Source organism: Myotis yumanensis, unplaced genomic scaffold, assembly GCF_028538775.1.
Source record: "Myotis yumanensis isolate MYYU_CA2020_CCGP unplaced genomic scaffold, mMyoYum1.0.hap1 SCAF_14, whole genome shotgun sequence".
NCBI classification, from domain to species: domain Eukaryota; kingdom Metazoa; phylum Chordata; class Mammalia; order Chiroptera; family Vespertilionidae; genus Myotis; species Myotis yumanensis.
Window position 1 is genome coordinate 316424 of NW_027223765.1, and position 15651 is coordinate 332074.

Here is a 15651-nt window from a genome sequence, read left to right on the forward strand (position 1 = left end):
TCGTAGGGAACACACATGCCAAGTTCTTTAATTAATTTTATTTTTTACATAAAAAGTTCAGTAAAAATTGGATAAAGTAAAGTGATTTTAAGCAGTAAATCAATCTTATCAACATAGCACAAGGCTGGCCGAAACCACAAGGCAGCCTGCTCTGGAATATTTACATGATAACAAATTAAACCTTGCAGGAGAACTTCAACCGTCCTTACAAAGTCTTCCTGTGATCCTAGCATGTAAAGGCTAAAAGCAAAACAAAAAAACAAACAAAACCAGGAAAAAACAAACAGATTATTTTCAATATATTCACATATACATTAAAATATAATACAGGTCGTCAGGGTAGAGGTGGTGGGTGGGGATGCGCATGGTCCGTGCGCCGACAGCACCGCCAAGGAGGAGACCCAGGTGTGAGAGGGGTCAGGCCTGGCCGGGGTCCGAGGGCCTCTGATGGCCTCTAACCTCCCCCAACAGCTCACGGCCAGGGACTGCCTGCTGGAGACAGCTCGTTTCTGGGCTCCCAGGGTCCCAGTGATGGGGCGTCAGTAGCACAGGTGTGACGGAGGCGGGCAGGGAGGCTGCAGGCTCCTCGCCGAGTCTGTCCAACCTGCTCAGCGTCCTCCCGCCTGGCCCCCAGTCACTCTAGCTCCGTGTCTTCTTTGGGTCTGTAAAGGGCCCCGAACTTCTGCATGTACTTCCTGATGTACTCCCTGGTCTTGTGCTTCACGTTCTCGTTGCACTCCAGGTCCTCCGGGTTCTTGCAGTACTTCAGCTCCTTGTTCATGACGCCGTGAGTCAGCTGTCAGGACGCGGGAGAGAACAGGCCGCCATCAGAGGGGACACGACTGGAGCGAAGGCCAGCCTGCGGCCTCAGGGCCCTTCTGACCAAGACTGGGAGTTGACAAGGAGAAAGGGTGGGGCGGGCTGGTCTGGGGCCACCAGGAGGGGCAGCTCAGCCCTGGAAGTTTCTCAGAGAGGCACTCTTAGGAGGTCTAGTTTGCCCACAACTTGCCAGCTCACAGGGGGAGAGTACCTTTCGAGCGAGGTGCTTGAAGTCCTCCGTGGTGGTAATTCTTCCCACTTTGCAGTCCGGTTTCCGGTAAGGGTTCAGGCACTGGACGATGAACTGGGACATCTGCAGGCAGCGGAGAGAACACACGCTCAATATCCAGGAAGGAAGAAGTCATAATGAGATCAGCCCTGGGGGGTGGGGGTAGGGGCTCCCTGGGGTGGACTGAGCAAGCCTAGCCGGGGGCCGGCAGCAGGGACTGGAGAAAGCGATCCTCTTTATGCCACTGGAATGCAGGCCCCGGGCTCAGCGAGCACAGGGCACTTCCTTAGTGTAGAGGCGGCAGCTGAGTCCTCTGGCTCCAGAAACAGCACAGAGAGAAGCCCAGTGCTGCCAGGGGCTGTGAGGCACAGGTGGGTCCACACTGCAGCTGCGTGGAGCAGGTGCGTTCACACGGCAGCTGTGTGGAGCAGGCACGTTCACACCGCAGCTGCGTGGAGCAGGCGTTCACACTGCAGCTGCGTGGAGCAGGTGCATTCACACCGCAGCTGCGTGGAGCAGGTGGCAGCGCAGCATGACAGCTGGCGGGGAAAGCCTTGGGCAGGACCCTCTTCTAGATACAACGTCCGTGTCCTCTGAGCTCTCGGTGTCTGTCCTGCCCAGGGCTCTCAGGAGACCCAGACACAGAACCTCTGAAGTATTCATGGCACCAAGACCCCAGGGACAAAGGGAGTGAGGAGGCCAGCGAGAGCCACTTCATCAGGAGCACTGCCCAGGGCCCACCGCCCTCAAAGCTCAGGGAGCCTTCTGAGCCAGAGGACAACGCCCTATCGCACAGCAGGCACTAAGGAAGTAGCCAGCTGCTGGCTGGCTGAGCTGAAACACCAATCATTTCACAGGGATCGTGAGCTATGAGGCCTCCTGGCCTCCATACTCTCTGCCTCAATCCCTCTCCTGCTGAAAGCCCTGCCTGGTTTCCTGTGAGCCACACAGGCCGTGTGTGGAGCAGCGCAGGACTGTTCAGCCGCATCTCCCAATGCCCCTCCCGCCCGGGCACAGCCATGGCCACGCACAGCTCCCTGGAGAAACACTGCCGGCTTTCTCCTGTACGTCCAAGGCCTGAGGGACACGCTCCCCATCCACCTCCCGCTCCGGACGCCGACACCCTCAGCGCCCTCTTCACTCAGCCGCCAGCACACCAGGGTCCCTTCAGGAAACCAGGGCGTGTGAGAACCCAGATCCCTGCCAGACCAGCTGGAACCCCGGGAGCAGAGTGGAGCTGCTTTCTCCGGCCGCTAAGGATCAGGCAGCCCCGTGAGGTGTCACAGAGAGAGAACCGACTGCCAGGAGGCTTGAGTTCAAGTCTCTGGGTAGCACCTGCCTCTCAGAGCCCTAGGGGTTCCTGCTCCCGTCCGCGAGGCCTGACGGTTCCTCCCCTGCCCACCTCAAGGGCTGTGTGGACGGAATCAGACAGTGGGCATGGAAGTGCTCATCACCCAAGTGCAAGGCCATGCCATGCGCCATCACAGCGGCTGCACAGCTGAATGGCGGAGGCGAGGGGACGAGCTGTGGGTGCTGAGGACGGGAAAGGAAAGACTGGTTTAATCAGCCTCGGAGCTGAGCAGCCCCCAGCAAACCTACCTCTTTTCTGAACACTTCCTTGCTTTTCTTGGCCAGCTCGCTGGAGGTGTCTGCCTCTGCTGTCTTGGGCTTTTTTGAGGCCTAGAAACGAAGAGAAAGCAGCAGCGCTGGGACGAGGTCAGACCGTGATGCCCTGCTGCTCCAGCTCCTCCTCCCTCCCTCTGGCCTCTCAGCGTTAAGGCCCGAGGCTGGAGGCATCTGGCTGAGCCCTCACCCCAACGAACCAAGTCCTACTTCTCTACCCTCACTCAGCACTGCAGCCGTGATGGAGCAAAAACCGCTAGTTGTTTCAGAGCCGAGTTCCCTGCTGTGCCTGGACCACTCAGATGCCCGCCGGAGCTTCACTACCCCACGCCCAGTGCCCAGCACTGTCCAGGCCGAAGCCCACTGAGCGCCACTTCTCCTGCTGACACGCCAGGGTTCCAGGACCACGGAAACACGTTCTGGAACCTTTCACCGCATCTGGAGGTTCCCACACACGCGTCCTCTTCCCAGTCCTCCCACCCGCCTTGGACACGCCTCCTTCCTCCTCAGGCAGCGCTGGCCAGACTGCAGGAGAGGCTCCTGGGAGGGTGGGATTCCAGTTCGGAAATGCAAAGACCAGAGGCAACTAGGATTCCGGGGGAAGAAGACAAGGGCTGTGCCCGTCAGTGAGCAGATGATGAGACACAGGGTGCCTGGGTCCCAAGCTGGTAAGAGGGCGACATCCCCGGGATAGTCCCTCCCAGCGGGGGGGGGGGGTAGAGGAAGGGGCCACGTCCCTCCAGCCAGCACTGCTCAGTGGTGAGCACCAGCAGCACTGGCATTCAGAGCGCCTCCATGCAAGGCTGTCGCCCAACCTGCCCACCACCAGCCACCCTCTCGGTGGAAATGTGGCAAATGCACTTTTCTGTGGAAGGTCACGAGCGCTCCCCGTGGAGCAGTCACTCCGACGGGCGCAGAAGCTGCAGCTGGTATGACAGGCACGTCCTGCTCCTGCTGCCACTCACAGCAGAGAACCTTTCCTTCTCCCAACCACCCCCAGCTGCGACCCCTCCACGTCCATCAGCATGAAGGTGCTGACGATGGGAGCCAGGCCTCTCCCTGGGCTGGCTCCTGAGGAAGGTGGCCCTCCCTGCTCTAGGCTACAATCAGCTTTCTCGGATTTGTTATGAAAGATCTACATCGTTTCCATTGTTTTACTTTCTTTCTGTGGCTGTGGGAGCAGATGGGGAGGGGAGGAGGGACAGAAAGAACACACAGATCAACCTCTGTTGTCAGGAAATAAAACAACTGGACAAGCAATCTATTTTCAAATGTTCTGCTTTGGGATTTTGTGTTTACTTTTCCAGGACTAGAGAGGGTGGGTGTGCCTCAGGTAGCAAGGGATCAAAAACTGCCCGAACCAGCCGAGGACACTGCAACACATCCTCCAAGGTCTCTGGGCCTCAGACATGAGCAGCGGGAGCAGGGAGGACAGGACGCCCTGAGGGAGGACAGCCAGGCCCTCATAGGAGGGCTGTGCCCACAGGAACCTGCTCCCTCTGAACGGGCTGTGCGCGCTGAGCAGCTGTCTGGTTCTCTCTGGCCGGGGAGGGTGGGCCGTGAGAACAGTTACGGAGCACAGTCCACGGAGCTCCGTCGGGAGACCCAGGGCCCGTCGAGTGCGGTGCTACTGGGACTGAGAAAGGGGCTGTTTAACTGCAGGCGCCGAGACTGCAGCATGGGCACCGAGAGACAAAGGAAGTGCTCCTGGGGGTACTGACATCCACACCCCGTGGTCTGTGGTCTGCGAACGGCACGGAAATGATTTCGGAAACTGGCTAACGCTCACTCAAGCCCAACACCACACAATCCCAGGAGCCAGAGTCCAGGACAGTTTGATGGACGCGACATGAACGCCTTCAGAGACTTAAGACCAAGTGTTCGTGACCTTCCCAAATGCCCGCTGCCAGTCAGAGACCCTTCAGCCCCAGAAATGACACGAGTGGACCAGGGGTCCCCAAACATCACAGGCGACCTCACGGGTCGGGAGCATCTAGGGTGCTGCAGGGGGTCTCGTGAAGATTCTAGAAACCCACGGGTGGGGGAGGGGAAGGCGGGCGGTGCTCTTACTTTAAAGCAGCGATGTGGGAGGGGGAGGGGGGCACTCCTGCGCATTTTATGTTTTAGTGGTTTCCCTGGCCTTTAACCCCCAGCAGCCAGTAGCATCCCCTCGACGACAACCACCAATAATCTCTCTAAATATTGTCAAATGTCCCGAGGAGCAAGCCTGATCCTCGCTGAGAATCCTGCCCTAAAGGCACTATGTATCGAGAGAGAGAGAGAGAGAGAGAGAGAGAGAGAGAGAGAGAGAGAGAGAAGGGAAGGAGAGCAGCTGAACAGCAGTTACGGGCTCTTCTCTGCTGTTCTACAGACCACATTTCTGTGTTGTCGGCATCTCCGAGCTGCCCCTCCCCCTGCCCCCAGCATTTATTACCCGTGAAATTCTCCAGAACCAAGAAGGAGAACAGAACCCGAGACAGGTGGCTACCGGCCCTACAAAACTACAAGGCACAGAATCCCAAGCGACCAGGAAACAGGCGTCAGCCACACCCACCTTCATGGGGTTTTCATCGTATGTTGGGGTTCCCAGGTCCATCTCAGCTTCATGCTCAAGGCTGGCCTCGTCTCCTGGGCTGTCCCACGTGGGAGGGTCCCACTGAGTCTGCCTAGAAGGAGTAAGAAGAGCCCTGCTGTCATGGCCAGAACACAGAGAATTCTGGCCCGGCATCTCTGCTCACACATCCATGCAGCATCACAGCCACCAACACAGAACGAGGCGGCGCCGTAAGAGACCTTCTTTTGACACCTTCCCAGCAACAACGATTCTCTCTCCGAGAGGGCTGTTCAGCCCCCTGTTCTTCTGTAGCCAATGGTGTCAAAGAGAGCAGCACAACCGAACACCTTAGTCTCTCGCCCGGCTGTGTCCTGAGACTAAGACTCAGCGAAGCCTCAGAGGTGTCGGCAGGTCCCCGTTCAGAATCACCCAGCACCTGCTCGGGACCCGGAGCGGTGGGAACGCCTGCCTTGCTTTAGGAGCCTCTGGCTGTCACTGTGCCTTCTGGTTTAAGGACTGACAGCATGGAAAAGACCTACAGGCTAAAGACTGGTGCCCAAGTCTGAAAATATCTTCAACTGACCGCGAAAAGAAGGGTTCAACCCGTGTATGTTTGTAGTTGTTTTGAAAATAAGTAGACAAAGATTTTTTTTAAAGCTAGATCTGCGAGGCAACAATCGAAGTGAGGGAATTCATGTTCTGAAGTCAGTTCCCACAGGGAATGCTTTACGGGGAATCACTTCATATGTGAACAGCCTGAGACGCTGTAACGTTTCTGCCCGGCGGCTCTGCCACTGAAATCTCTGCTTTCACCCCACACCATTCAGCCAGCAACACGAGAGGCACCTGATGTCATCAGTGTTCAGGTGGCTGTGAAAACAGGCTTACCTCTGACCAACGCAACTTTTCTTTTTTAAATGGGTTCAGCTCTGGCCAGTGTGGCTCAATGGATAGAGCCTCAGCCTGTGGACCATAGGGTCCTGGGTTCGATTCCGGTCAAGGGCACGTACCTGGGTTGCAGGCTCCTCCCCAGCCTGGGCCCTGGTAGGGGCTCATGCAGGAGGCAACTAACCGATGTGTTTCTCTCACATCGATGTTTCTCTCTGTCTTTCCCTCTCTTTTCCACTCTCCCTAAAAATCAACTGAAAAATATCCTCAGGTGAGAATTAACCAAAAATAAAAAAGTGAAAAATAAAAAATCAGGCTCAAGACCAGCTGGTGTGACTCAGTGGCTGAACATTCACCTATGAACCAGGAGGTCATGGTTCAATTCCTGGTCAGGGCACATGCCCAGGTTGCAGGCTCCATCGCCGGTGTGGAGCGTGCAGGAGACAGCTGGCCAATGGTTCTCTTTCATCATTGATGTTTCTCTCTCCCCCTCTCCCTTCCTCTCTGAAATCAATAGAAATATATTTTAAAAATAAATAAAAATAAAAATGGGCTCAAGATTTCTACTGTAATCAAAGAACCACCAGCAGCTGTGGCTTTATTATGGAAAGTGAACAGAGAGAGAAGTATGACGCTCAGATGCTAGCTAAGGGAAACTTAGGAAAAACTTGGAAAAAGAACCATGTAAATAAGAAATACAAGCTTTTTCTTTTGGAAAAGTGATAGTACATTAAAAAGTTTGCTTTGATATTGAAAAACAAAGTTCTGAAAAATTTGCAAACAATGGTTTTAAAATCACTATGTTTTCAGTTAGTAATATAATAAAGGCTTCTTTTATAGAAGTATTTTATAGGAAAAACAACGGCCTTTCTACAGAGAAAACATAAAGGAAAAATACTTGTATGAAAACCTTATGTCACAAGATACTACAAACAAAAACATACTTGCAATACCTTTGATAAAAAGACAAAAAAGGACAGAAGACCAAAACAAACAGTTCACAAAAGATACAAACTGCCAATAATCTAACGAAGACAAGACGCTCCATCTCAGTAAAAACTGTAAATGTGCCGAAACCGGTTTGGCTCAGTGGATAGAGCGTCGGCCTGCGGACTGAAAGGTCCCAGGTTCGATTCCGGTCAAGGGCATGTACCTGGGTTGCAGGCACGTCCCCAGTAGGAGATGTGCAGGAGGCAGCTGGTCGATGTTTCTCTCTCATCGATGTTTCTAACTCTCTATCTCTCTCCCTTCCTCTCTGCAAAAAATCAATAAAATATATTTTAAAAAAACAAACAAAAAAAAAACTGTAAATGAAAACAAGATTTCTCACCTAATACACACACAAGATTAAAAGAACCTACATGATGAAAAAGGCCCCTCTTTACTTTTTTGGGAGTCTAAGTTGGTACAAATAATTTTTTTAATGGTCGTCTATTTTTTTTTTTTTAATATATTTTATTGATTTTTTACAGAGAGGAAGGGAGAGAGATAGAGAGTTAGAAACATCGATGAGGATGAGAGAGAAACATCGATCAGCCGCCTCCCGCACATCTCCTACCGGGGATGTGCCCGCAACCCAGGTACATGCCCTTGACCGGAATCGAACCTGGGACCTTTCAGTCCGCAGGCCGACGCTCTATCCACTGAGCCAAACCGGTTTCGGCTAATGGTCGTCTATTTATCAATTTAAAATGTGTAACTAAAAAGAGAAAAAAGGAACTAAAATGTATATTTCTTTTCACCAACAATTCCACTTCTAAGAATCTAACTGAAGAAGGTACTAAGATGAGTGTTTAAGGATGCCCAGGGTTAGTGTTACATATAAAATAGTGAAAACCCATCAATCAGGGTGGGTTTAAATAAAATTTGGTGAGGCCATACAAGAGAGCGGGGGTCGGCAAACTGTTTTCTATGAGGAGTCAGAGAGTAAATATCTTTGGCCTTGTGGTCTCTGCAATCACTGTTCTACTCTGCCACTGTGTTATAGAAGCAACCACAGACAATTCCTAAATAAGTGGGTGTGGCTGTGATCCCAAAAAACTTTATTTGCAAAGATAAGTGGGCCATAGATGCATGGTTTGCTAACCCCTGCAACAAAATGTAAGCAAGCATTAAAAACAAAGTAGCTGCAAATTATAAACCATGCACCCAAACATTTCATACAGAGTATATACTGATGAGTGCAGCCACACACACTCAGAGAAAACACAAATTCACAGCTGTCTCGTCTAAAATACATTTTTTTTAATTTCTAAAAAAAGATAATTTTTTTATATATAGCAGGCGTCATCAAACTATGGCTCAGAGACCAAATCTGGTCCATTGCTTATTTTTGTAAATAAAGCTTTATTGGAACAAAGACTTCCCCATTCATTTACGTATTATCATAGCTGCTTATACAACAATGGCAGAATTGTGTAGTCATGACAGAGGGCCAGCAACGCCTAAAATATTTATCATCTGGTCTTTTTTTTTTAAATCCTCATTGAGGATATTTTTTATAATTTTTTTTTTTTTTTTGAGAGAATGGAGTGAAGGGAGGAGGGAGAGGAGAGACAGAGAGAGAAAAAAACATGGATGTGAGAGAGACATCGATTGGCTGACTACCACATGTGCCCCGACCAGGGCCAGGGATCCTGCCTGCAACAGAGGGAGCCTACATGCCCTTGACCGGAAATCGAACCCACAACCCTTCGTTCCAAAGGCTGATGATCTAACCACTTAGCCACACCGGCCAGGGCTGGTCTGGTCTTTTACAGAAGAGGTCTGCCCATGACCTCTGACCCCTGATATCTACGCTAATGAAGTCGTTACCATTTTTTAAAAACCCCTTTGTTTTCTCCAAAAGAGCTTTGCAGATCAAAAATACACCAACACACCTGAAAAGGACCAAAGCCTACGGTGTATCGGACACCCAGCAGCCCTCACCTTGTGATGACGTGGTAGTAATAAATCTTCCCCTCAGGGTCGCGGGCCGTCTTCCAGTTGGGAGGCAAGACGATGGTTTTTGGTTTTGGAGGAGAGGGAGGCGGCAGGTCCAGGAGATTATTTGTCACAACCATTTCAGGCTGAAAGAAACACATATGCACACGAGAACGGCTTTTCCAGCTTTCCCTTTGCTTGAGCAGTTAAAGAGGAACCCGACATCAAGGCTAAAATAAAATGTTTCCTCTTTTCAGTGAATATGGGTCTTTGAGATTGCTGCTTTGTGCATACCCCCCTCCATCTCTACTTTATGTAGCTGCTATCTATCTATCTATCTATCTATCTATCTATCTATTTATTTATTTATTTATTGGCGTTGCTTAAGTTCCACCTCTTCCATTCCTGCAGTCCTTTATCTGGCCTCTTTTCCCCAAGCTTTGGTGTCACTTAATATTGCATGTCATTCAATATTTAATAAATTATTAGTCCTTCCCCCACCTGGGAATGATTCTTTCCCCCAAACTCTTCATCTGTACCTTTCATGATAGTAAATATCATTCATCGTGATCCTCAACTCTTAGAATATCAACTTCTAATAATAGGAATGCAGTCTTCTATTTGTATGAAGAATGCTAAGGAGGGCCAGCGCGTACCAAGCCCTAACTCCTGCTGTGAGTGCTCACTGACTTCCTCCCTGCAGCCTGGGTCCCCCTCTCCACTTCCCTGCCTGTCTACAGCCACCAGCACTCGCCAGGTCGTTCGAGAGCCGTCGTCAGACCTGCTATTCTGATCATGTGAATCTGTTAGTTTCTCAATTGCTTCCAAGACCAGCTTCCTGTTTCCCATTTCATCCCAAAACAGCCCTTCATCCAGGTTTCACCATATCTTTCTACAGATGGTGAATACCAAAAGCTCCCCTCAGTACACAGTGCACAGCATTCAATTCTACACTATACTAGCTCATGATGTCTAGTATAGCATCCTACAGCATCATAAATAATAGCTGGTCTAAAAAAGTATCACTTCAGAAATTCATAGCAAGTATAAAAATATAAGGTCAGTTTAAGTTACAAATTAAAAAAACAAAAATAAAAGCCAAACCAAAACAACGAGCGTTTTGTCGGCCGGAAGATTCTTACTGGCTGTAAGGGCGGAGGCTGCCCGGGCGCCACGACCGTCGTCACGGCGGCGGCCGGCTGGACCACCACTCCCGGCGCCGAGAAGAGCTGCTGGCCCGGGAGGTACTGCAGGCTCGGCTGGGCATAACTCTGAGAGAGAAAATGCAGAAACGCATGATGTACACTTCTCTAGCTCCAATAAAGCAGCAATTAACACCCACGCTGGCATCATCTTCCACGTAGAGGTACAGTGTCAACAAGTAAAGGGAAAGTGAACACTTTCCAGAGTTCTATGGTATCTCCCCAAATCAGCTGGCAATCGAGTGCTAATGCCAGAGCCAAAACCAACAACAGCAATAAGAAGGGAAAACCGGTTTATAATATCACTGAAATAACACACAGATGCATACACTTGTGAGATATATTTCAATAGCATGTGCCTGTCACATCTCCCCATTGGCTGCGGGGAAAGCTGTAGGAAATGACTATCCCCTTCAGGGAACTTGAAATTACACAAAAGCTAACTTCGCAAACATAAACACAGTCTTGAAATATCTTCAAGCTCGGCTGGTGTGGCTCAGTGGTTGAGCGTCGACCTATGAACTGGGAGGTCACAGTTTAATTCCCGGTCAGGGGCACATGCCTGGGTGCAGGAGGCAGCTGATCAATGATTCTCTCTCACCATTGGTGTTTCTATTTCTCCCTCAGCTTCCTCTCTGAAATCAATAAAAATATATTATTAAAAGAAAAAAGAAATATCTTCAAAATGTGATTTGCAATGGGAGTTACAAGAGAAAACTAAGGTCCAGTATGTTACAGAGGCAAAAACATAATTGTTCTTCCCCCACTACTAGAGGGGGAAAAATCACTATTACTTTATATCTGAGTCACCTGACTTTATAACATAAAAAATTATAGTCTAAGCACTCAATTTTTTTGAGATGTGACTCAGTATAGCTTTGAAAGGTCACTCAGTAATGTCACAAAACCACTATAAATCATGTGGCCTCAGTTAAAACTGAGCTTTTTGTATTTAATAAGCAACTGTGACAAAAAAGTGACACGGTCGCCTTCCAATAACACATCTACCTCAAATGTCAAAAGTATCATATATGCACACATACAATTTATATCTTATCACATAATCCTTCACTGTCAAAGCTCTCATATCTATACACTCAGTCCCCTCCTGTTATGGCTGATTCGAGGCTCGACGGACACGAACGGACACGGACAGACACCGCCCTCCAGGCCTCCTCCGGGGTCAGATCTCCAGGCCACACAGAGGCAGGTGACCGGGACGAGCTGCACGTGACAGCTCACTATGGCAGATTCTCAGTATTACTGTGGTAACTGTTTGAGTAGTAACTATAATTAAACCTCAAGGTAAACGGTGCTTTAAATCTATCATTATTCATTCATCATCTCATGCAAACCTCAACCACTCTGAGGCGTTCAGCTCATGTTATAGACAAGAAAACAAACTGAGGAATCTAAGTGCCTGTCTTCAGGACACACAATAAATAACGACGATAAATAATGGCTTAGGACTCACAACACACACTCACAACATGCTCTACGCCACTCATTACCCAAAGCCCACATCAGCTCAGCTCAGCTCAGCTCAGGGAAGGGAAAGGAAGGGTGGTCTGAATCATCCTCATCCATTTATCTACGACTCAGCACACAGAGTGGGTTAGGGAGTCAACAGATGACTTCTTGGTAGGAGCAGCCTGGAAAACTGGGAACAAGTAAAACTGCGACACTCGAATCGTACGGCTACTTCTGATGAACCCTAGAGAAGCCTTTTGCTCACTGGGATGGAAAAACCCCAGATTCTGTTCTATCAGAACCACCAGGTGACCAGCGAGCATTCTGCTGCGGCGTCTCTGCAGGGCTCTCACGGCTGCTGCTCAGGCCTAAGAGCCAGGTTAGGACACACGTCAGACAGGAGCGGGACAGAGCGGAGGTTTCCTTTACTTGTGATACGTCTTCTCAGGAAAAAACTCAAAAATAATGTCTTGGTCCAAGAAAGAATAGGGCAAGACAGAAGTCAGGATCTAAGAAACTTGTTTAAGGTCCCTAAACGTTGTGTAAAATCAATACTTAATAACCAATAATGAACACTTTCTTACTACCCTTATTAAGCACTTTAGCATTCATTTTAAGCCAACATGAAAGAAAAAAAAAATACACAAAACTAAGTATAAGAATGTTAAGTGAGCCCTGGCCAGTTTGGCTCAGTGGATAGGGTGTCGGCGTGCGGACTGAAGGGTCACGGGTTCGATTCTGGTCAAGGGCACATGCCCAGGTTGCGGGCTCAATCCCCAGTGGGGGTCGTGCGGGAGGCAGCCGGTCGATGATTGTCTCTCATCACTGATGTTTCTGTATCTCTCTCTCCCTCTCCCTTCCTCTCTGAAGTCAATAAAAATATTTAAAAAAAAAGAAAAAAGAATGTTCAGTACAGTGCTGTTTATAATTATGAAAAAGAGCTTTCAACTTAAATGACTACCCCAGAAAAATAGATTGAAAATGATCTTAAAAGCAAACGAAATATTATATAGCTATTAACATGTATACATATACATATGTGTGTATGTATGTATATACATACAAAAAAATCCAAAATTTGGAAAAATGGTTAAGAATAATGTTAAGTAGAAAAAATGGGATAAAAAAACTTCAGATCTTTAAGGTTACACGTATATAAAAATATATAATCGTGGGCAAAGAGATCATAAAAATGAAACTAGTTCATATAGTTAAGGCTTTAGGAATTAGAGGAGGACATTTTTGTCGTGACTTTTGGAACTGAATTTGGATACAGCTTCAGCTCAGTAACAATAGCAGAAGTGAACATCACTGGTCAATACTGAATAATGTGCAGGAAACATCCGGAGTCTGCTATCCACATTCTCCTTTGGGGACGATGAAGAGTGATGGGGGGGAGACAGACAGACATAGGAATGTGGTAAGAACGATGCTTTATACATTCTCCTTTTAATTTTAACGCTTAAAATGTATCGCTTTGTTTTATAAGAAAAAGAAATGATTTAAAAACATAAAACAATACATTTTAAAATATAAAGTCAGTACACTCTTAGTTTTTAAATTTAATAATAGTTTCCTACCATAGTAATATCCTTAGGCTCAGTGCATTAAGAGTCACTCTGGCAAACTTCTTACTGATAAACATGTAGGGTTATAGGAAATAATATACAAGATGGGTCTAGAAGAAGAAAGGGCAAGCCATGTCCTAATTCAGGTATCAGGACAGAGGGGCTCCTTCGTAGGGATACAGATGAGTAAGTTGTATATAAGTCACTGCCTATAAACAAAAGGAGAGGAGAAATCCAAAAGTCATTTTGCCCTGGCCAGTGTGCTCAGTGGTTAGAGCGCACCAAAGGGTGGCGGTTTCGACTCCCGGTCACGGCTCGTACCTAGGTTCCACCCCCTGCCCCAGTTGGGGCTTGTGCAAGAGACAACCAACCGGCGCGGTTCAGTGGCTGAGCGTCGACCTATGAACCAGGAAGGCGTGGTTCAATTCCTGGTCAGGGCACAGGCTTGGGTTGCGGGCTCGATCCCCAGTGTGGGGCGTGCAGGAGGCAGCTGATCAATGATTCTCTCTCATCATTAATTTCTTCTCTCCCTCTCTGCAAAATAAAATAAAGTAAAGTAAAAGGAAGCAATGGAAAAAATGTCCTTGGTGAGAATGAAGAAAGCCCCTCTCCCGCATGTGCTTGGGAGGCCAGCGGGCACGCTGTAAACAGCCCTGCTGAGAGGCCAGTAAACAACGAGGTGAGTGAGCTGGAGAGTGACTCCTGCAGCCCCAGCGGGTCCGCCGATGACTGAGCCCTGGTTGATGTAAAGTCATGGAGATTCTGAGCCAGAACCACCCTGCCCGTGCTCTGAATCTCTGGCCACAGAAACTGTCAGATATTACTTGTCGTCTTAGGCAGCTAAGTTTTAGAGTAATTTGTTATGCAATACATAATTAGTATTGGTCAATATATAGAAGTGATCAATATCAGGATTCCCCCATATATCAGTTTAGTATCCCATAAGCAAACTCTAAGACAAGAGAGGTTCCAGCATTAGTCACCTGTACAATCGGCGGCGTTGTCTGTGAATAGGGTGATGTGACACCATAGACGGTTGGACACGTCTGTCCTTGGTAATAGATGCTTGGCTGCGACTGTGCGGGCGTCGAGTACGACTGCTGCACACTGACAGGCTGCTGGCTGGAATCCCAAACACCGTAGTTCTGTCCCGGGACTGGGCCCGCGGCCGGCACAGGCAAGACGGTGACGCTGGAGTCTTGGTGTACCACACCTTCACTTTGGGCCACATACTGTGAACTGGAAACTTCCACAGGGGCTGTCACATGTGGCACCACTGGCACAGGTGGAGGGGCAGCCAGGGGCTCTGCAGAATGTCCCACCAAGGGCTGAGAATGGTCGTAAGGAGCAGGAGAGCACACAGGGTCCAGGCTGGGGGTGGGGAGGAGCACCTTCCCAGCATTGGGGTTGCTGGGGTCCACATAGGCCTGCATGGGGTACCCTGGTGGGTAGCCGGCAAAGGGGTGATGCGGGGCACTGTAGCCAAGAGAGTCGTAGGGCAGTGGAGATGCCATTCCCAGGTTCTGCATCTGCTGCTGCTGTTTCTGAGCCTCCCGCTGAGCCACCTCTTGCTCAAACAACTTCCGACGCTCCTCCGTAGAAAGCTTGTTGCGGTCTTTTCGTACTTTCTTTTTAGAAGTTGGTGTATCATATCTAGAAAGAAAAGAGTAAGAGCACCACAAAATGTTGTTCCCTGAATTATAGACATAATCAAAGCACTAAGCGTTGTGTCACTCAATACTAAATCATTAATTACACCAACTCCAATTTGGCAATGGTTAAAAATCACACTCAAAATTAGTTAAGGAGTCTTGCAAATAGAAGAGAAGCCCAAGGAAACAGACACATAGATGGAAAAAAACAAGTTTGTCATATTCTAAGTTTCTAGCTTTTCAAATTAAAGATATATATATAGCACCCTAAATAGATTCTTCTTTATAGCTGGGGACAGATCTATAACCACACATTCTGAAATTAAAACAGAAATCAAAATACACTGATAAAAGATAAATATAAAGAATAAAAGATAAAGAATGACACGTTTGGCCACACACACTTATAACAAATACCAACCGAGGATGAATATAAACACATGAAAGAACAGAGTTATGTTTATATACTCTTCTCTGTGCAACACCAAGTATATGTTACTGCTAAGCTAGGAAAGAATTTCTTAAAACACAGTAAGCACTAACCAACCATAAAGGAAACATACAGTACATAATATACTTAATTAAACCATAATGAACAAATTCTGTATATCATAAGTACAAAATGAGCCCAACACAAGGCATAAACTAGGGAAAAAATACTTGCAAAAATTATCAGTAAAACATAATTATATTTAGAATGTAGTATATAAAAAACTCCTAACGG

General features: G+C 48.2%; 1 protein-coding gene across 1 annotated transcript in view; it reads right to left on the bottom strand.

Annotated features, from left to right (window-relative positions):
* The window catches only part of SETD2 (SET domain containing 2, histone lysine methyltransferase), a 79271-nt gene continuing 63620 nt past the window's right edge, over positions 1-15651 (bottom strand). The window contains exons 15-21 of the mRNA XM_070391130.1: positions 14259-14928; positions 10178-10306; positions 9042-9181; positions 5226-5337; positions 2648-2728; positions 1031-1132; positions 1-796 (exon numbers count right to left, since the gene is read on the bottom strand). Coding sequence (XP_070247231.1) covers positions 635-796; positions 1031-1132; positions 2648-2728; positions 5226-5337; positions 9042-9181; positions 10178-10306; positions 14259-14928 — 1396 coding nt within the window. The 3' untranslated portion in view covers positions 1-634. The remainder of the gene's footprint in view (positions 797-1030; positions 1133-2647; positions 2729-5225; positions 5338-9041; positions 9182-10177; positions 10307-14258; positions 14929-15651) is intronic.